We start from the raw sequence: 22377 nt of genomic DNA on the forward strand, positions 1-22377 counted from the left end.
GTCGAAAGTGTGATTTATCACTATTAATCGCGTGACCAAAGTGTAATTAATCGCGATCAAACACACAACATGCAATTAATCACGTCAAAAGTGTGATTTATCACTATTAATCGCGTGACCAAAGTGTAATTAATTGCGATCAAACACACAACATGCAATTAATCACGTCAAAAGTGTGATTTATCACGATTAATCGCGTGACCAAAGTGTAATTAATCGCGATCAAACACACAACATGCAATTAATCACGTCAAAAGTGTGATTTATCACTATTAATCGCGTGACCAAAGTGTGATTAATCGTGATCAAACACACAACATGCAATTAATCACGTCAAAAGTGTGATTTATCACTATTAACCGCGCGACCAAAGTATAATTAATTGCGATCAAACACACAACATGCAGTTAATCGCGTCGAAAGTGTGATTTATCACTATTAATCGCGTGACCAAAGTGTAATTAATCGCGATCAAACACACAACATGCAATTAATCACGTCAAAAGTGTGATTTATCACTATTAACCGCGCGACCAAAGTATAATTAATTGCGATCAAACACACAGCATGCAATTAGCGTCAAAAGTGTGATTTATCACTATTAATCGCGTGACCAAAGTGTAATTAATCGCGATCAAACACACAACATGCAATTAATCACGTCAAAAGTGTGATTTATCACGATTAATCACGTGACCAAAGTGTGATTAATCGTGATCAAACACACAACATGCAATTAATCACGTCAAAAGTGTGATTTATCACTACTAATCGCGTGACCAAAGTGTAATTAATCGCGATCAAACACACAACATGCAATTAATCACGTCAAAAGTGTGATTTATCACGATTAATCACGTGACCAAAGTGTAATTAATTGCGATCAAACACACAACATGCAATTAATCACGTCAAAAGTGTGATTTATCACTATTAACCGCGCGACCAAAGTATAATTAATTGCGATCAAACACACAGCATGCAATTAGCGTCAAAAGTGTGATTTATCACGATTAATCGCGTGACCAAAGTGTAATTAATTGCGATCAAACACACAACATGCAATTAATCACGTCGGAAGTGTGATTTATCACGATTAATCGCGTGACCAAAGTGTGATTAATCGCGATCAAACACACAACATGCAATTAATCACGTCGAAAGTGTGATTTATCACAATTAATCACGCAGAAAAGTGTAATTAATTGTGATTATTAATCGCGATTAAAAACACAACAAATACATGATTAACCTCGATTAATCACACATCAAAGATGCGATTAGTCATGGTTTATCACACATCATTATTTTTATTAGTCACGATTAATCACACACCAGAGGTGCGATTAATTGAGATTAAAACGTGTAAGTGATTGCCAGCCCTAGTTTAAACATGTCCCTGGCCGACGTCAGCACCAATGGGATTACTTTTATGATGGATTGATGTGCTTTTTTGGGCGTCAAAATCTCGCCCCTGATTATAAAGCTTTGAAGAGCCAGGATATTATTTTAACATAAGTCTCTCTGATTGTGTTTGGCTGAAAGAAGAAGGTCATAATCACCTAGGGCGGTTTGAGAGTGAGTACATTGTTTATGCAAACCAAGCCTTTATGTTTTAGCTGCCCCAGATGTGAGGGCTAACTCTGAGGAATGAGCTGTTGAGGAAGAGCAGCTGGTATTTACATTAGATAGATCTGTTATTGTCAGAAATGTTATTGTTGGATCTGTTATTGTTAGATCTGCACAATAGCAGAGTATCGGTGGCACTTGGCCCACTACGACTGTGTTTACAAGCATGCCAGATCTCAGAGAAAAACGATTGTATCGTGTTATGGTTTCAGCTGCCTCACGCTAAAGGCAGGGTCGTAGGTAGGCAGCTCCCTTATGTTTCATAGGTTGCATCAGGCATAACATTATGACCACCTTTCTAATATGTTGGTCCCCCATGGGCACCCTGACTGGTCCATACGCCTCAAACTGAGCTGCTCTGTGTATTCTGACAGCTTTCTATCAGAACCAGCATTAACTTCTGGAGCAGTTTGAGCTCCAGTAGCTCGTCTGTTTGATCGGACCCCACGGGCCAGCCTTCGCTCCCCACGGTCATCAATGAGCCTTGGCCGCCCATGACCCTGTGGCCGGTTCTCCACTGGTCCTTCCTTGGAGCACTTTTGATAGATACTGACCACTGCAGACCGGGAACAGCCCACAAGAGCTGCAGTTTTGGAGATGCTCTGACCCAGTCGTCTAGCCGTCACAATCTGGCCAAACTCGCTCAAATCCTTACGCTTGCCCATTTCTCCTGCTTCACACACATCAACTCTGAGGACTAAATGTTCACTTGCTGCCTAATATATCCCACCCACTAACAGGAGATGGAGATATCATCAGTGTTATAATGTTATGGCTGGTTTTTTCCACTCCCCATCTTGGATTGCCAGAAGTATTTCTCCTGTCTATTGTCTGAAGCCCTTCCTTTCCTCTGCCTTTCTCTCTCTGTGTGTCTATCAATATTTCATATGCCTCGTTCTCCTACGTGTGTGAGAAATTAATAAGAGGAGAGGATGGATGATGGGATGAGCTGTGTGTGTGTGTGTGCGCGCGCGTGTGTGTGAGAGTGGGACTTGACGTGTCCTAAAACACGAATAAGGACGCTATTCTAGACGGAAATGGCTGCATGAAATCAAAATAACCTTTTTGTTATGTATCATTTTCCCTCATAATGTACAGACAGAGGACGCATGTGTGTTTTTAATTGGCTTTATTCAGCATGTGAAAGAATTCAGATCCATCATCATCATCATCATCATCATCAAAACACTCTCACTATTAAAGTCTCATAGAGGTTTGTGTTCATAATGTCATACAAAAGGAGGAGTTCTCACATTATTATATATACAATCTGTACATGTATTCACTTGAGAATCGTTTCAGAGATGTAAATGACGTAAAAATTTTGGTAACATATCAAAGTGGATGTAGCTCTTATTCCATAGTGAAACAATTCACTCATTCAGCCCGCATCCTCTTGCACTGCAGTTACCATGGGAACAGCATCGTAACACCATGGCAGTGCCATAGCAACAAGAGTATTTAACATGAAGTCGGCATGTCTCACACACACACACTCTCACACACACACACACACACATGCGCGCGCGCGAGTGTGTCTTTATCAGCCCTCGTGAGGAACAACATACGTGACTAAACGACCTGTGGATAATACTTCAGACCAGCTATACTTACCTTAGAATAATGAGAATATACTAGTCAACAGAACGCTAGAAGTTGCTTATATATCGCGAATACACTAGAAAAATTATAACTACAGCTATGCGCTATAGGCGTATTTCTCTATCAACACAGGAAAATGTGCTTTTAGCATATAGAGCTCAAGCTATAAGCATGTCGGGAAGTGTGTGTGTGTGTGTGTGTATGTGTGTGTGTGGTCATGTTTTTGTGAAATATCAGGACTCAATGGGTATGACACAGGTATTACAGGAGAGGGTGAAATATGAGGACATTACCCATGGCCCCACTTTACAAAAGGCTTATAAATCACACAGGAGGAGTTTTTATGAGAAAGTGAAAATGCAGAATGTTTCCTGTGATGGGTAGGTTTAGGGGCAGTGTGTGTGTGTGTGTGTGTGTGTGTGTGTGTGTGTGTGTGTGTGTGTGTGTGTGTGTGTGTGTGTGTGTGTGTGTGTGGTTTAGGGGCAGTGTAGGGGGATAGAAAAGACATTTTTTTACAGTATAAATAAAAAAACATTTCGCCTATGGAATGTCCCCACATTTCACAAAAACAGACGTGTGTGTGTGTGTGTGTGTGTGTGTGTGTGTGTGTGTGTGTGTGTGTGTGTGTGTGTGTGTGTGTGTGTGTGTGAATCTAAACTATGTAGGAAAACTCATAGATTAGTCGGGAACATTTGCACCGCCGGCTTCAACATATCAGAAGAAAACATCCTAAAACGCTTCGATATAATAATAATAATAATAATAATAATAATAATAATAATAATAATAATAATGCTCTAAAGGAAATGCTAAAGACATGGTTAGAGTTGCTCTAACTGGAGATGAAAGGTTATTCTGCGGTTTAGACCTAAAGCGATACGATTAAAAACATGACACACTCTATCAACACACTAATTATCTTTACAAAGTCAGTCAGTCGTTAGAAAAGGTTAAATCAGCCCCTGGTTTAGGAGATCTCTGTGTGTGTGTGTGTGTGTGTGTGTGTGTGTGTGTGTGTGTGTGTGTGTCTGAGTGTGTGTGTGTGTGTGTGTGTGTGTGTGTGTGTGTGTGTGTGTGTGTGTGTGTGTGTGTGTGTGTGTGTGTGTGTGTGTGTGTGAGTGTGTGTTTGTGTGTGAGAGTGTGTGTGTTTGTGTGTGTGCGCGTGTTTACTTCGCTACGCTTTGAAGACGATTGTTGGCTAAATCAGACAGAAACACTTTTCAGCGTGTATAATTAGCGTTATATGTAAACAGCTGAAGTCTCTGATATATTTAGGGAAGTGTGTGTCCGCCACGGAATAAAATAATAATAAATGCGGTAACAGCAACTTTATATCTCACAATTTGTTATAAAGCCAAAATTAAACTTGCAAATGTGAGAAATAAAGTCTGAAATGCGTGTTTATATCTCGCAGTTCTGCCTCTTTTGTCATAAATTTGGGATACATTCATAATTGCGAGTTAAAAAGTGAGAATTACCAGATATAAACATATTTGCAATAATAAATTCTGAATTACGAGTTAATATTATATATTATTTCTCATTGTGTGACTTTATATCCTCACAGTTCTGGCTGTTTTCTCAAAGTTGTGTGATAAATGTGCAGTTGCAAGCTATAAAGTGAGAATTATGAGATATAAAAACACGTTTGGGATAAAAAAGTCTGAATTGCGAGTTTGTATTAAAAATAATTGATCAGAATTGCAATGTAATTCACAACTGCAAGCTATAAAGAGAGAAGTTTTTATTTGTGAGAATAAAGTCTGAATTGCGAGTTTATATTATATATTATTTCTCATAATTGTGATTTTATATCTTGCAGTTTTGTCAGATCAGAATTGTGAGATATAAAGTAGCAAATGTCCTCATTGATTCCCATAGCGAAGTAAAGGTGTGTTTGAGGAACACACACCTGAAGAGAAGCTCAGCGAGGAGTAACCATCCGCTCCGCTAAACAAACACAGGTAAACCCCTAAAATAAAGCCGCTTAAACTATCAGAGTTAAGGAATAAACAGCAAACTATCGCTTAAAATATCACTTATCATGAATTATAATGCTTTTGCTAAGTTTTGCATATTTTTGTGTATTTTGTTCTGTTTTTGTCGTTATTTTGGTTATTTGTTATATTAGTTGAAAAAAAGCTATATTAAAGGTCGACCGTGTAGGCTTATAGAAAGAGAAATGTATTTACAAACCAAAACAAATACTGCCTTGGGTTTCCACCTTTCCCAGAGTCACGAAACACATGGACATGGAATATCACGGCAGTAGAGACTCGAGTGGAAATGACGGCAGAGTGCACGTGTGTGTCACGGCTGTTGCCATAGAGACGTTAGCCTGATGTGGACATTCAGATAGAGCTCAACAAAGAAACCCAATTTCAGCAAGTGATTCCCAGTCAGCAGCGTCTCTAGAGTTATTACCCTGTTTCAAAACTAAACCAGTCATGCTTTTATGATTGTATCTTCACACCAGAGTACAGGACTGGAGGATGGAGGGAGGTGAAGCGGGCCATCTGCTCTACACTCGGCAGATGGACCGGCTTGGAGAGAGAGAGATTTGATGGTGGACTTCACAGGAAATGGCATTCTCGTTTCTCTCAGGTTCGGCTTGTCCTGTTAAATCGCTCTCTCACACATCGGACTCGATGCTGGAGAGCTTCTCGTACACATGTCCGTTGCTTCCGTTGAAGGGCCGCGGTGGGCCGAGGCTGAGCTTGCTGGTGTGATGGTTCCCCATGCACAGATCCGGCGGGAATCGGGATACGATCCCTGAGGAAGTGGGCAGGAAGGAGCCGGAGCCCAATGGTGCGCGTAGATCGGCCTGATGCTGAGGCACGCAGTAGGATTTGGCCCCGTGCAGCAGACACTGGTCATCTCCAAACGTTGGGATGAAGGGGTTGTGGTCGGTCCGGTCGGGATAGAGGGATTTGGATAGGGAGTGAGCCGCCTCCATGAGTCCTCTGTCCCTCATGTCCCTCTCCCCGACGGAGCGCCGCTGCGGGAACAATCCGAACGGAGAGCTCTTCTTCAAGCCCCTTCCCATGTAGAACAGCGGATCCGTCTCTGGACTCTCCAGGATGTGTGTGAAGGCGTCCATGCAGCGCTCCCGCTCCTTCAGGCTCACGCTGCGTGGCGTTGGGATGGCTCCGGCGAATCCCAGAGGAACGGCCGGCTCTTCCCGCTGCAAGGCGTCGCAGGAGTGCTGCCTCCGTAAGGCTTTCCCACTGAAAGCCCGTCTCCGCTGTGCCGGGGTCATCTGATTGCTATCCTCGCTGATGTCGTACAGCTTTCCGGATGATTTCTGGCACGCCTCGCACCGCATACAGGTGGCGGAGCTGGGCCGACTGCTCCCGAGAACACCTCCGGACGCCACACAATAGGCACGGGTGCTCCCGGCACAGCTCCGGCATTCCCACTCGCTCTTCCCCTCCGGCTGCTGCTTCAGGAAATCCTCCACGGACACTCCTCCGCTGGGGCCATCCGTCAGATCCACGTGCTCCCACTGCGGCACTCCTTCTTTGGGCCGAAACTGGTCCAGGTAGAAATCCCTCAGGCTCTCCTTGTCCTGCAGCAAGTATGAGGATGAGTTGACCCGGCTGCTCGCTCCTCGTTTGCGTTCGGACGGAGGAGAGGCAGAGCGATGTCCGTGATAATGGTGGTGATGCCGGCGCCGATATCCCTGCTCCAGCTCGTCCAGCTCCCGGCGGGATTTTGCTGAAGCGGGACGCTTCTTCAGGCTGTCTCTGTACTGCTTACGCTTCTTAGCATTGCCTTCCAGATTGCCGTAGGTCACGGTGTGAGTGGAGATGTCGGATACGTCAGAGCGGATATTTCCGTCATCGCCACAGTACCGGTCGTGTCCCGGGATATATCCTGAGCCTTTAAAGGAGAACTTCCCATAGAGTTCAGCCAGCCCTTGCTTTAATCCTGTCCCGGATGTGGGAGTTTGGCTCTGGAGCAGGTCAAACTTGCTCATGTTCCTGTGGGTTAGGGCGGAGCGTGGCTGAGTGTTGAAGATAGGAACCACACCTCCACCTCCAACTCCACCTCCGCCCAGGCTATCGCAGTCCAGAGAGCTGCCGGAGCCCAGACTGAGGGGCCGGTTGGTCAGCCCCAAAGTGGAGCCTCCGTGGTGGTGCAGGTAATGATCCTGGTACAGATTGCTGTCCTTCAGGTGTAGGTTCCCAAAGGTGCGCTCCACCTCGTTGATGTAGTCGCTGAACATGTTTTCCTCGGGCATGTATTTGCAGTCGGAGTGTCCGGCCAGGCTCCGGCGATGCTCGCTAATGTCGTACACCGAAGACTCCCGGCGGATAAAGTCCAGCGCGCTGTGCGGAGAACCGTTGACCCCGGAGAGCGACGCCATGTTTTTGGCGGTGCGCAGAAGACGGAGGATGTTGGAGTGGGTGTTGTTCATGGTGGCGGAGGGCGAGTTCATCGCTGAACTCTTATCTTCGATTTCAACTCCGTGAATGCAGCTGTAAATCTCCTGAGGGAGGGAGAGAGAGAGGAAGACAATGTTAATCTAATTTTGTTGCAATATCGTCCTGTTTAACACTGAAGCTGCTTTGAAACAATCATCATTGTAAAAGTGCTATATAAATAAAGTTAATTGATTGATTGATTGATTGAAAAAAATCATTGTTCTGGATCATCTATTTGGTGTATGCTATTGATTCTAATGCCTAGTCATGTAGCTTTCTTTTAAAAATGGTTGTCATAGTACATTCATTTATTATTTTATATATTATTTATTATTACATACTAAAACAGTTAAAGTTAGTTCAACACACACTGGAAAAAAGGCTCTTCTTACTTAGTAATTTTTTCTTGATGCCAGTCCCAATATCTAAAATCAATATGCAGTTACTATATAGTCGTTGTAGGTGAAGCCTGGCTTCTAGAGTAAACGTGTCTCGATATGTTGGTGTATTTACCCTCCTGATGGTGTAGGTAAAGCCTGGTTTCTAGAGTAATCGTGTCTCGATATGTTGGTGTATTTACCCTGCTGATGGTGTAGATGAAGCCTGGTTTCTAGAGTAATTGTGTCTCGATATGTTGGTGTATTAACCCTGCTGATGGTGTAGGTGCAGCCTGGTTTCTAGAGTAAGCGTGTCTCGATATGTTGGTGTATTTACCCTCCTGATGGTGTAGGTAAAGCCTGGTTTCTAGAGTAATCGTGTCTCGATATGTTGGTGTATTTACCCTGCTGATGGTGTAGGTGAAGCCTGGTTTCTAGAGTAATTGTGTCTCGAAATGTCGGTGTATTTGCCCTGCTGATGGTGTAGGTGAAGCCTGGTTTCTAGAGTAATCGTGTCTCGAAATGTTTGTGTATTTGCCCTGCTGATGGTGTAGGTGAAGCCTGGTTTCTAGAGTTATCGTGTCTCGATATGTCGGTGTATTTACCCTGCTGATGGTGTAGGTGAAGCCTGGTTTCTAGAGTAATCGTGTCTCGATATGTCGGTGTATTTACCATCCTGATGGTGTAGGTGAAGCCTGGTTTCTAGAGTAATCGTGTCTCGATATGTCGGTGTATTTACCCTGCTGATGGTGTAGGTGAAGCCTGGTTTCTAGAGTTTTCGTGTCTCGATATGTGAGTGTATTTACCCTGCTGATGGTGTAGGTGAAGCCTGGTTTCTAGAGTAATCGTGTCTTGATATGTCGGTGTATTTACCCTGCTGATGGTGTAGGTGAAGCCTGGTTTCTTGAGTAAGCGTGTCTCGATATGTCGGTGTATTTACCCTGTTTATGGTGTAGGTGAAGCCTGGTTTCTAGAGTAATCGTGTCTCGATATGTCTGTGTATTTACCCTGCTGATGGTGTAGGTGAAGCCTGGTTTCTAGAGTAAGCGTGTCTCGATATCTGGTTGTATTTACCCTGCTGATGGTGTAGATGAAGCCTGGTTTCTAGAGTAATCGTGTCTCGATATGTCGGTGTATTTACCCTGCTGATGGTGTAGGTGAAGCCTGGTTTCTAGAGTAATCGTGTCTCGATATGTCGGTGTATTTACCCTGTTTATGGTGTAGGTGAAACCTGTTTTCTAGAGTAATCGTATCTTGATATGTGAGTTTATTTACCCTGCTGATGATGTAGGTGAAGCCTGGTTTCTAGAGTAATCGTGTCTCGATATGTCGGTGTATTTACCCTTCTGATGGTGTAGGTGAAGCCTGGTTTCTAGAGTAATCCTGTCTCGATATGTCGGTGTATTTACCCTGCTGATGGTGTAGGTGAAGCCTGGTTTCTAGAGTAATCGTGTCTCGATATGTCGGTGTATTTACCCTGCTGATGGTGTAGGTGAAGCCTGGTTTCTAGAGTAATCGTGTCTCGATATGTGGGTGTATTTACCCTTCTGATGGTGTAGGTGAAGCCTGGTTTCTAGAGTAATCGTGTCTCGATATGTTGGTGTATTTACCCTGCTGATGGTGTAGGTGAAGCCTGGTTTCTAGAGTAATTGTGTCTCGAAATGTCGGTGTATTTGCCCTGCTGATGGTGTAGGTGAAGCCTGGTTTCTAGAGTAATCGTGTCTCGAAATGTTTGTGTATTTGCCCTGCTGATGGTGTAGGTGAAGCCTGGTTTCTAGAGTTATCGTGTCTCGATATGTCGGTGTATTTACCCTGCTGATGGTGTAGGTGAAGCCTGGTTTCTAGAGTAATCGTGTCTCGATATGTCGGTGTATTTACCCTGCTGATGGTGTAGGTGAAGCCTGGTTTCTAGAGTTTTCGTGTCTCGATATGTGAGTGTATTTACCCTGCTGATGGTGTAGGTGAAGCCTGGTTTCTAGAGTAATCGTGTCTTGATATGTCGGTGTATTTACCCTGCTGATGGTGTAGGTGAAGCCTGGTTTCTTGAGTAAGCGTGTCTCGATATGTCGGTGTATTTACCCTGTTTATGGTGTAGGTGAAGCCTGGTTTCTAGAGTAATCGTGTCTCGATATGTCTGTGTATTTACCCTGCTGATGGTGTAGGTGAAGCCTGGTTTCTAGAGTAAGCGTGTCTCGATATCTGGTTGTATTTACCCTGCTGATGGTGTAGATGAAGCCTGGTTTCTAGAGTAATCGTGTCTCGATATGTCGGTGTATTTACCCTGTTTATGGTGTAGGTGAAACCTGTTTTCTAGAGTAATCGTATCTTGATATGTGAGTTTATTTACCCTGCTGATGATGTAGGTGAAGCCTGGTTTCTAGAGTAATCGTGTCTCGATATGTCGGTGTATTTACCCTTCTGATGGTGTAGGTGAAGCCTGGTTTCTAGAGTAATCCTGTCTCGATATGTCGGTGTATTTACCCTGCTGATGGTGTAGGTGAAGCCTGGTTTCTAGAGTAATCGTGTCTCGATATGTCGGTGTATTTACCCTGCTGATGGTGTAGGTGAAGCCTGGTTTCTAGAGTAATCGTGTCTCGATATGTGGGTGTATTTACCCTTCTGATGGTGTAGGTGAAGCCTGGTTTCTAGAGTAATCGTGTCTCGATATGTTGGTGTATTTACCCTGCTGATGGTGTAGGTGAAGCCTGGTTTCTAGAGTAAGCGTGTCTCGATATGTGGGTGTATTTACCCTGCTGATGGTGTAGGTGAAGCCTGGTTTCTAGAGTAAGCGTGTCTTAATATGTCGGTGTATTTACCCTGCTGATGGTGTAGGTGACGCCTGGTTTCTAGAGTAATCCTGTCTCGATATGTCGGTGTATTTACCCTGCTGATGGTGTAGGTGAAGCCTGGTTTCTAGAGTAATCCTGTCTCGATATGTCAGTGTATTTACCCTGCTGATGGTGTAGGTGAAGCCTGGTTTCTAGAGTTATCGTGTCTCGATATGTGAGTGTATTTACCCTGCTGATGGTGTAGGTGAAGCCTGGTTTCTAGAGTAATCGTGTCTCGATATGTCGGTGTATTTACCCTGCTGATGGTGTAGGTGAAGCCTGGTTTCTTGAGTAAGCGTGTCTCGATATGTCAGTGTATTTACCCTGTTTATGGTGTAGGTGAAGCCTGGTTTCTAGAGTAATCGTGTCTCGATATGTTGGTGTATTTACCCTGCTGATGGTGTAGGTGAAGCCTGGTTTCTAGAGAAATCGTGTCTCGATATGTTGGTGTATTTACCCTGCTGATGGTGTAGGTGAAACCTGTTTTCTAGAGTAATCGTATCTTGATATGTGAGTTTATTTACCCTGCTGATGGTGTAGGTGAAGCCTGGTTTCTAGAGTAATCGTGTCTCGATATGTCGGTGTATTTACCCTGCTGATGATGTAGATGAAGCCTGGTTTCTAGAGTAATCGTGTCTCGATATGTCGGTGTATTTACCCTGCTGATGGTGTAGGTGAAGCCTGGTTTCTAGAGTAATCGTGTCTCGATATGTCGGTGTATTTACCCTTCTGATGGTGTAGGTGAAGCCTGGTTTCTAGAGTAATCCTGTCTCGATATGTCGGTGTATTTACCCTGCTGATGGTGTAGGTGAAGCCTGGTTTCTAGAGTAATCCTGTCTCGAAATGTCGGTGTATTTACCCTGCTGATGGTGTAGGTGAAGCCTGGTTTCTAGAGTAATCGTGTCTCGATATGTCGGTGTATTTACCCTGCTGATGGTGTAGGTGAAGCCTGGTTTCTAGAGTAATCGTGTCTCGATATGTCGGTGTATTTACCCAGCTGATGGTGTAGGTGAAGCCTGGTTTCTAGAGTAATCGTGTCTCGATATGTCGGTGTATTTACCCTGCTGATGGTGTAGGTGAAGCCTGGTTTCTAGAGTAATCGTGTCTCGATATGTGGGTGTATTTACCCTGCTGATGGTGTAGGTGAAGCCTGGTTTCTAGAGTAATCGTGTCTCGATATGTGGGTGTATTTACCCTGCTGATGGTGTAGGTGAAGCCTGGTTTCTAGAGTAAGCGTGTCTCGATATGTCGGTGTATTTACCCTGCTGATGGTGTAGGTGAAGCCTGGTTTCTAGAGTAATCGTGTCTCGATATGTCGGTGTATTTACCCTTCTGATGGTGTAGGTGAAGCCTGGTTTCTAGAGTAATCGTGTCTCGATATGTTGGTGTATTTACCCTTCTGATGGTGTAGGTGAAGCCTGGTTTCTAGAGTAATCGTGTCTCGATATGTCGGTGTATTTACTCTTCTGATGGTGTAGGTGAAGCCTGGTTTCTAGAGTAATCCTGTCTCGATATGTCGGTGTATTTACCCTGCTGATGGTGTAGGTGAAGCCTGGTTTCTAGAGTAATCGTGTCTCGATATGTCGGTGTATTTACCCTGCTGATGGTGTAGGTGAAGCCTGGTTTCTAGAGTAATCGTGTCTCGATATGTCGGTGTATTTACCCTTCTGATGGTGTAGGTGAAGCCTGGTTTCTAGAGTAATCGTGTCTCGATATGTTGGTGTATTTACCCTTCTGATGGTGTAGGTGAAGCCTGGTTTCTAGAGTAAGCGTGTCTCGATATGTCGGTGTATTTACCCTGCTGATGGTGTAGGTGACGCCTGGTTTCTAGAGTAATCGTGTCTCGATATGTCGGTGTATTTACCCTGTTGATGGTGTAGGTGAAGCCTGGTTTCTAGAGTAATCGTGTCTCGATATGTCGGTGTATTTACCCTCCTGATGGTGTAGGTGAAGCCTGGTTTCTAGAGTAATCGTGTCTCAATATGTCAGTGTTTTTACCCTTCTGATGGTGTAGGTGAAGCCTGGTTTCTAGAGTAATCGTGTCTCGATATGTCGGTGTATTTACCCCGCTGATGGTGTAGGTGAAGCCTGGTTTCTAGAGTAATCGTGTCTCGATATGTGGGTGTATTTACCCTGCTGATGGTGTAGGTGAAGCCTGGTTTCTAGAGTAATCGTGTCTCGATATGTCAGTGTATTTACCCTTCTGATGGTGTAGGTGAAGCCTGGTTTCTAGAGTAATCGTGTCTCGATATGTCGGTGTATTTACCCTGCTGATGGTGTAGGTGAAGCCTGGTTTCTAGAGTAATCGTGTCTCGATATGTGGGTGTATTTACCCTGCTGATGGTGTAGGTGAAGCCTGGATTCTAGAGTAATCGTGTCTCGATATGTGGGTGTATTTACCCTGCTGATGGTGTAGGTGAAGCCTGGTTTCTAGAGTAATCGTGTCTCGATATGTTGGTGTATTTACCCTTCTGATGGTGTAGGTGAAGCCTGGTTTCTAGAGTAAGCGTGTCCGATATGTCGGTGTATTTACCCTGCTGATGGTGTAGGTGAAGCCTGGTTTCTAGAGTAATCCTGTCTCGATATGTCGGTGTATTTACCCTGCTGATGGTGTAGGTGAAGCCTGGTTTCTAGAGTAATCGTGTCTCGATATGTCGGTGTATTTACCCTGCTGATGGTGTAGGTGAAGCCTGGTTTCTAGAGTAATCGTGTCTCGATATGTTGGTGTATTTACCCTCCTGATGGTGTAGGTGAAGCCTGGTTTCTAGAGTAATCGTGTCTCGATATGTTGGTGTATTTACCCTGCTGATGGTGTAGGTGAAGCCTGGTTTCTAGAGTTTTCGTGTCTCGATATGTCGGTGTATTTGCCCTGCTGATGGTGTAGGTGAAGCCTGGTTTCTAGAGTAAGCGTGTCTCGATATGTCGGTGTATTTACCCTGCTGATGGTGTAGGTGAAGCCTGGTTTCTAGAGTAATCGTGTCTCGATATGTCGGTGTATTTACCCTCCTGATGGTGTAGGTGAAGCCTGGTTTCTAGAGTAATCGTGTCTCGATATGTTGGTGTATTTACCCTGCTGATGGTGTAGGTGAAGCCTGGTTTCTAGAGTTTTCGTGTCTCGATATGTCGGTGTATTTACCCTGCTGATGGTGTAGGTGAAGCCTGGTTTCTAGAGTAAGCGTGTCTCGATATGTCGGTGTATTTACCCTGCTGATGGTGTAGGTGAAGCCTGGTTTCTAGAGTAATCGTGTCTCGATATGTCGGTGTATTTACCCTGCTGATGGTGTAGGTGAAGCCTGGTTTCTAGAGTAATCCTGTCTCGATATGTCGGTGTTTTTACCCTGCTGATGGTGTAGGTGAAGCCTGGTTTCTAGAGTAATCGTGTCTCGATATGTCGGTGTATTTACCCTGCTGATGGTGTAGGTGAAGCCTGGTTTCTAGAGTAATTGTGTCTCGATATGTCGGTGTATTTACCCTGCTGATGGTGTAGGTGAAGCCTGGTTTCTAGAGTAATCGTGTCTCGATATGTCGGTGTATTTACCCTGCTGATGGTGTAGGTGAAGCCTGGTTTCTAGAGTAATCCTGTCTCGATATGTCGGTGTTTTTACCCTGCTGATGGTGTAGGTGAAGCCTGGTTTCTAGAGTAATCGTGTCTCGATATGTCGGTGTATTTACCCTGCTGATGGTGTAGGTGAAGCCTGGTTTCTAGAGTAAGCGTGTCTCGATATGTCGGTGTATTTACCCTGCTGATGGTGTAGGTGAAGCCTGGTTTCTAGAGTAATCGTGTCTCGATATGTCGGTGTATTTACCCTGCTGATGGTGTAGGTGAAGCCTGGTTTCTAGAGTAATCCTGTCTCGATATGTCGGAGTATTTACCTTGCTGATGGTGTAGGTGAAGCCTGGTTTCTAGAGTAATCGTGTCTCGATATGTCGGAGTATTTACCCTGCTGATGGTGTAGGTGAAGCCTGGTTTCTAGAGTAATCGTGTCTCGATATGTCGGTGTATTTACCCTGCTGATGGTGTAGGTGAAGCCTGTTTTCTAGAGTAATCGTGTCTCGATATGTCGGTGTATTTACCCTCCTGATGGTGTAGGTGAAGCCTGGTTTCTAGAGTTATCGTGTCTCGATATGTCGGTGTATTTACCCTGCTGATGGTGTAGGTGAAGCCTGGTTTCTAGAGTAATCGTGTCTCGATATGTTGGTGTATTTACCCTGCTGATGGTGTAGGTGAAGCCTGGTTTCTAGAGTAATCGTGTCTCGATATGTCGGTGTATTTACCCTGCTGATGGTGTAGGTAAAGCCTGGTTTCTAGAGTAATCCTGTCTCGATATGTCGGTGTATTTACCCTGCTGATGGTGTAGGTGAAGCCTGGTTTCTAGAGTAATCGTGTCTCGATATGTCGGTGTATTTACCCTGCTGATGGTGTAGGTAAAGCCTGGTTTCTAGAGTAATCCTGTCTCGATATGTCGGTGTATTTACCCTTCTGATGGTGTAGGTGAAGCCTGGTTTCTAGAGTAAGCGTGTCTCGATATGTTGGTGTATTTACCCTCCTGATGGTGTAGGTGAAGCCTGGTTTCTAGAGTAATCCTGTCTCGATATGTCGGTGTATTTACCCTTCTGATGGTGTAGGTGAAGCCTGGTTTCTAGAGTAAGCGTGTCTCGATATGTTGGTGTATTTACCCTGCTGATGGTGTAGGTGAAGCCTGGTTTCTAGAGTAATCGTGTCTCGATATGTCAGTGTTTTTACCCTGCTGATGGTGTAGGTGAAGCCTGGTTTCTAGAGTAATCGTGTCTCGATATGTCGGTGTATTTACCCTGCTGATGGTGTAGGTAAAGCCTGGTTTCTAGAGTAATCCTGTCTCGATATGTCGGTGTATTTACCCTTCTGATGGTGTAGGTGAAGCCTGGTTTCTAGAGTAAGCGTGTCTCGATATGTTGGTGTATTTACCCTCCTGATGGTGTAGGTGAAGCCTGGTTTCTAGAGTAAGCGTGTCTCGATATGTCGGTGTATTTACCCTGCTGATGGTGTAGGTGAAGCCTGGTTTCCCAGAGCACACGCCCATGAAGCAGAAGCGCAGATGCCAGTAGAAGACGTGTTCTGCGATGAAGGTGATGAGTGAGAGGGCCATGGCCGCTCCCAGCATGTAGAAAACTCCTGCCATGTTGTCCACATCCAGCTGGCTGCTCATCACCTCGTTCTTCTCATGATGGCAGATGCCCGTCAGCCACAGAGCCTCCAGCTCCTCCATCTCACCTGATTCAGAGGAGAGACAACGGACCGATCAAAACAAGGCAAGGCAAGGCAAGGCAAGGCAAGGCAAGGCAAGGCAAGGCAAGTTTATTTATATAGCACATTTCATACACAATGGCAATTCAAAGTGCTTTACATAGAAAGGAATTAAAATAGGGCTAAAAAATGCATAAGGAAGGGAATACAATGTAAAGAGAATTAAAAGTAATAAAATGATGATAACCAAAGAAAAGAACAGGTAAACTAAAACAGTTATAAAAAATTATTTAAAAAATGATGCATAGATAAGGTAGAATCAGTCGGCCGTACAGTGGCTCAGAGCTCATTCAGTAAACGCACAGCTGAACAGATGTGTTTTGAGTCTGGATTTGAATGTGGCTACTGTTGGAGCACATCTGATCTGTTCAGGAAGCCGGTTCCAACTATGGCTGGCATAATAGCTAAAGGCAGACTCTCCTTGCTTTGAGTGAACTCTTGGTATTTCTAACTGACTTGATCCTGCTGATCTGAGTGATCTGTTGGGTTTGTATTTAATCAGCATATCTGCGATGTATTGAGGTCCTTGCTCATTGAGTGATTTATAAACAAGTAATAGTACTTTAAAATCGATCCTAGATGTAACTGGAAGCCAGTGTAAAGACCTGAGGACTGGTTTGATATGGTCATATTTTCTGGTTCTGCTCACAATCCTGGCAGCAGCGTTCTGTATGAGCTGCAGCTGTCTAATGGTCTTTTTGGGAAGGCCGGTGAGAAGTCCATTACAATAGTCCACCCTACTGGTGAAAACAAGGACAATCCATATACACGGCATCGTGCTTTACCTGAACACAACTGGAAACACACTCAGGGAGCGATCAGAGCATATCCTGGGGGAACATTACGCTGCTTTTCCATATAAATAGCACCTGGAAACTAGGGAGGCACGATTAATCGCATCTGCTTCTCTCGATTGATTTCAAATAATCGTCACGATATTGGCCCGCTCATTATTTATCCTTAAATCTCGATATGTCGGTTTTTTCTTTGGTATTTGCGTTATCTTGCATTGGCAACGAGCCTCCACTCATTCCTGCTTGTGCTTGGCAGATGCGAAGAGCTTAAATCCCCCAAACAGAGCTTTTCCTTTAAAAAGATATATTACTTCCTGGTGTTTTTTTTAAAGGGCTGGTTCCGTGTTTTTTTCTAGGCTTGGTTGTGTTTATGGGGCGCAGTTTTACATGTCTTAATACTTTTTTTATTTAAAAATGCTGTATTTTTCTTCTATTCTCCCTTTATTCCACACTGCTGTCTCCACTGTCCTTTGAACGGCTTATTTGCTTGTTCATCCCTCTGAAAAACGCAACAGTCTTAGATGGGTTAGATGGCCAAATGTAGTTTCCTGTATTTTTATTGGCTGAAGCAGCGGTTGTCCTGGAAAGGCCACCCCCCTTCCCATTACGGGCAGAAGTCACATCTGCGGAGACTAGCGAGGGTTTATGATGTCACCAACCCAGGAATAAGCTTGTTGTAGTCCAAACCGGCCATTTTTGTAGGCAATAAACTGCCGTAACTTTAAAAGACAATATCTCCGTTTGCAGTGAACTTCAGCGCTGTAACTTTGCAGAGACTGTTTATGCTCAAGCAGCGACATTACACACTAACTAAGGTTAAACAAGTCAAATCACATGCAACCTCCCCTTTAATCTGTGCAATCTGGCAACTTTAAATGGGAAAGCAGCACTGTTGATCTGAAAACACACGCTGGAGTTTAGCCATCTCTCCACAGTGATGAAAGTGTCACAGCCAGTCTTTGTTTCTTCTCGAGCCATTTGTGCTATTTGTGTGCTTAAATCTGCCATGATATCTGCTTCAGTGATGAATTTGCAGCACGGATCTCCACCTTATAGGTTGCGAAGGTGCATTTATTCTGCAAACAGTGACAATTCAATCGGGAAAACTGTAATGTTACAGTATGGTTTATTGTTATGTTTACAGAGTTTGGTCTTTTAATATCACTGTCACCGTTTTAGAATGTCCTTAGCCAGAAATATTAATATTATATTTAAATTAAAGAGCATCGTTCATTGCTTCGTTGAATTTGCAAGGCAATCTGAATCTGTGGTTTGTCTCATTTGCAAACAAATTGTTTTGCTTTAAGGGTTAGGGTTTAATTAAAGCTAATGTGAATACAGATTACAAAGCGTTCACCAAAACCATGTGTTTGTGTTGATTTACCATCTAACAAAGTTATCATAGTTGGTTAAACGAAGTCGGTGTGCCATCTACAGGCCTTTTGGGTGTATAGTAGGTTGGTAACATGCAAAATGCCATAACTACTTTAGAGTAATCGTGATTAATAATCGTGATTATAATTTTGAAGAAAATAATTCTGGTTATAATTTATAGCAAAACAGTTGTGATTATAATTTTGAGCAAAATCATCGTGACTATTAGTGGTGCAAGGATTCATTTTAACAATGATTTGATTCGTATCACGATTTGAGGTTGTCGATACGATTTGAAACGATTCATTTAGAACGATACGATCCGAAATGATTCAGTAACTTTTTAGCCCAAAATTAAATCACTGTGACTGAAATAAACACGTGCAGGTGAAGTTTCCTAGATTCCTGTTGTTTCTTTTAAAGGAATCAGATATCAATTAATTATGGATATAAACAAACAAGTAAACAATTAATGGCCAATGTGTTCACATTTTATTTGAATAAAGTGCAACCAACAGTTTAGGTTGAATGAACAGGAAGTTAACCTTTTCTGCTCTCATTTTCAATAAAAGTACAGTAAGTGCAACCAACACACCACTACTGCTACTTCTGCTTGTTTTTCAACTTAAAAATATTACAATATTAATATCAAAAATAAAGTGCGACTAACATCTCTTCAGGTTAACCTGAAGCTAACCTGCTACTACTACAAACAGCGAGCGACTCCTTTAGAGCATCTCCATCTTTACTAAAGTGTTTCGCTGTGTTTAGTTTTCTTTGCGCTGCTGCTGGCGTGCGGCTGACGTCACACATAGGCAGACTGAGTAACGTTTAACACCTTTATCATTAAAAGTGTTAAGAAAAAACATCCAGATAATGTCTGACGTGCTTTAATCAAACGCGTTATTTCCTATTATCAATACAATCGATCGATTACCTTTTAAAACGATATTAGATCGATATATGTCGTCTGGAAGGCCAACTTGCCGAGCACAGATCGATTATTCGGATCATAGGAATATAAATCGATACATCGATGTAGTAGATGAATCGTTACACCCCTAGTGACTATAGTTTTGACCAAAATAATCGTGATTATAACTGAGTAAAATAATCGTGATCATAACTGAGTAAAATAATCGTGATTATAAATTGGAGTAAAATAATCGTGATTATAACTTTGAGTAAAATAATCGTGATTATAACTTTGAGTAAAATAATCGTGATTATAAATTGGAGTAAAATAATCGTGATTATCAGTTTACCCATTATCGTGCAGCCCTACCGAAAACATAGAAATGACCCACAGAAAGAAAACCCTAAACTTAAAATTCAAGAGCACATTCAAAACAAAATGTGCAGTTTCCAAGAGCTGTCAGTCAATCATGAACAAAACAATATTTCACAATGTCTGCAGAACGCTCTACTGTCCATATAATAATGAGACTTACACAATGCAAACCTCATTTCTGAAGTACAAACGTGACTCAGGAAACAAGAGCTGCAGATTACTGTCATACTACTAAACTAGCTGGCAGATCATTGTTTATCTGATGACTCAGTTGCCAATCTGGTCATCTCCGTGAACAGAACAAGCAGAACTCGATGCTAGTGTGTGTGTGTGTGTGTGTGTGTGTGTGTGTGTGTGTACCGTCTCCAAAGAGCTGAAGGATGGCCAGGTCCACTTGTCTCTTCCAACCTGATTCTTTCTGGATGGCGATGCCGTATCCGGTGGAAGCGAAGACTTTCCCAGAGCCAATGGTGACCAGCTTACAGCCCTCATCTCGACCCGCCATATAATTAAGCACCGCGGCGTCGTAAATAAACGCGTCCAGCTTTCTGTGATCAGAAACACGGGCATCAGAAGCCACAGCGGATGACATGGTGCACATTAAAGGGTTAGTTCAGCCAGAAATGAAATGTCTGTCATTAACTCCTCTCCCTAATGTCGCTCCACACCCGTCAGACCTCCGTTCATCTTCACACACAGTTTTAGATATTTTATATTTAGTCCGAGAGCGTATGCAAGTGTATGCACACTATACTGTCCATGTCCAGAAAGGGAATAAAAACATCATCACAGTAGTCCATATGAGACATCAGTGGGTTAATTAGAGTCTCTTGAAGCATCCAAAATACATTTGGGTCCAAAAATAACAAAAACTACGACTTTATTCAGCATTGACTTCTCTTCCGCGTTTGTGTTCAATCCTCAAATAAAGATTCAAACGGTTATGAATCAGCGAATTGATCGCGTGTCAAACTGAATCAATTCGCTGATTCATAACCGTTTGAATCTTTATTTGAGGAACACGGAAGTTTCATTTCTGGCTGAACTAAGCCTTTAATGGGTTGGTTTTCAGAACCCACAGCGGATGATATGATGCATTAATCAGATGGTTTTCCTCACCCTGTTTTCAGGCTGTACAGAGCCTCGTCCACATTGCGCTGGTGGAACTTGATCATGTAGGAATGCATCTCTTTGTAGTTATTGCGGATGTTTCTCTCCGTGCTGCCATTGGGCACAGTCCCAAAGCGGAACGGCGGAGAGAAGTCATTGGGTCTCTGAAACTGAAGACCAACAGCACCAGCTCAGTCAACATCTGCATCGCCTAATGCTGCATTCACACCGAACGCAAATACAGCGGCACATTCACATACACGGCAAAATATGCTCTTCTTACTCAGGATTTTTGTCTTGCTTCTAGTCAAAATATCTGAACATTCTTACATTAAAAAAATATTTACTAGACAAGTGAAAATGACTGTCTTGTTTTGGGAAAATAACTCAAAATGAAGAGAGTTTTTGCTTAAAATAAGATAAATAATCTGCCAATGGGGTGAGAAAAATAATCTTGTTTTCTGTTTGAATTAAGATTATTTTTCTCACCCCATTGGCAGATTATTTATCTTATTTTAAGCAAAAACTCTCTTCATTTTGAGTTATTTTCCCCAAAACAAGACAATTACCTTTTGCTTGTCTAGTAAATACGTCTTGTTTTAAGAATTTTTAGATGTTTGGAAGTAAGAAAAGCATTTTTTGCAGCGTAGATGGACATTTTTAATCCATTTGTGTGAATAAAGCAGAGCTCAGATTGCTCTCACACCTGTATGGATGGCAAAATGATCTGCCAATGGGGTGAGAAAAATTATCTTATTTCTGTTTGGGACAAGAAACAAGATTTCAATCAGAAGTCAGATTATTTTTCTCACCCCATTGGCAGATCATTTTGCCTGTTTTAAGCAAAAACTCGTTTTATTTTGATTTTATTTTTAAGAAAACAAGGAAAAATATCTTATGTCATCTAACTGATCTAGTAAATGCATCTTGATTTAGGAATTGTTAGATATTTAGATTAGAAACAAGACAAAATGACTGAGTAAGAAGAGCATTTTTTTCAGTGTGGTTCAGGCAACGCCTAGAGTATCTTCACTATATCTATATCTATATCTATAACGAACGAAATATAAATCACAACCCTGCCTCTTTTTGTTTGGATTTAAAACCAAATATTAAACACATTAATATGTGGTTCAGACAAAAACTGCATATATCAAGTTAGAATATAAAGTTATGAAACTTCACTTTGCTCTCAGTCAAAGCGATTAATTAATCTATGAATTGATCTTTTATCCGTGTATTCGCGTTTGCTTTGAATGCAACATAACTGTGCTGAAAATACCTGATTTGGCATTCCGGGTCAGAAATGACCCGACTTTTAAATTTGCTTACAAAGTTCTCTTTATGCAATATTAGCCATACATATTGGGTTTGGTCTTTTCGTCAGCTTGTTGTCTTCCAATCAGCACAGGCTTTGTGTTTCCTTTGCGAGCTGATTAATCGTAGCTCTCACTGATCCGAGCTAATGTTTGACTGAAACATGAGGCCTATGATCAATCAATTCCACAAAGAAACCTTTGCTGATTCAGACATCGTACTCCTGTGAGATAACGACGATAACTTTCAGGAAAGGATCAAAACGAGCACAGCATGCGGGTTAAGCACCTTCTTGTCGCTGAGGCCCGACACCTGGTCCACATACTCCTCCTGGATCATGAAAG

General features: G+C 42.8%; 1 protein-coding gene across 4 annotated transcripts in view; it reads right to left on the reverse strand.

Moving 5' to 3' along the window:
• Positions 1 to 2743: 2743 nt before the first annotated feature.
• The window catches only part of grin2ba (glutamate receptor, ionotropic, N-methyl D-aspartate 2B, genome duplicate a), a 72166-nt gene continuing 52532 nt past the window's right edge, over positions 2744 to 22377 (reverse strand). For all 4 annotated transcript variants that reach the window (XM_067453687.1, XM_067453679.1, XM_067453696.1 and 1 more), the window contains exons 13-17: positions 22322 to 22377; positions 20726 to 20886; positions 19967 to 20154; positions 15876 to 16114; positions 2744 to 7723 (exon numbers count right to left, since the gene is read on the reverse strand). The exon at positions 22322 to 22377 is cut by the window's right edge and continues 174 nt beyond it. In XM_067453687.1, the coding sequence (XP_067309788.1) occupies positions 5864 to 7723; positions 15876 to 16114; positions 19967 to 20154; positions 20726 to 20886; positions 22322 to 22377 (2504 nt within the window). In that variant the 3' untranslated portion in view covers positions 2744 to 5863. The remainder of the gene's footprint in view (positions 7724 to 15875; positions 16115 to 19966; positions 20155 to 20725; positions 20887 to 22321) is intronic.

Source organism: Pseudorasbora parva, chromosome 2 (assembly GCF_024679245.1).
Source record: "Pseudorasbora parva isolate DD20220531a chromosome 2, ASM2467924v1, whole genome shotgun sequence".
NCBI classification, from domain to species: Eukaryota; Metazoa; Chordata; class Actinopteri; order Cypriniformes; family Gobionidae; genus Pseudorasbora; species Pseudorasbora parva.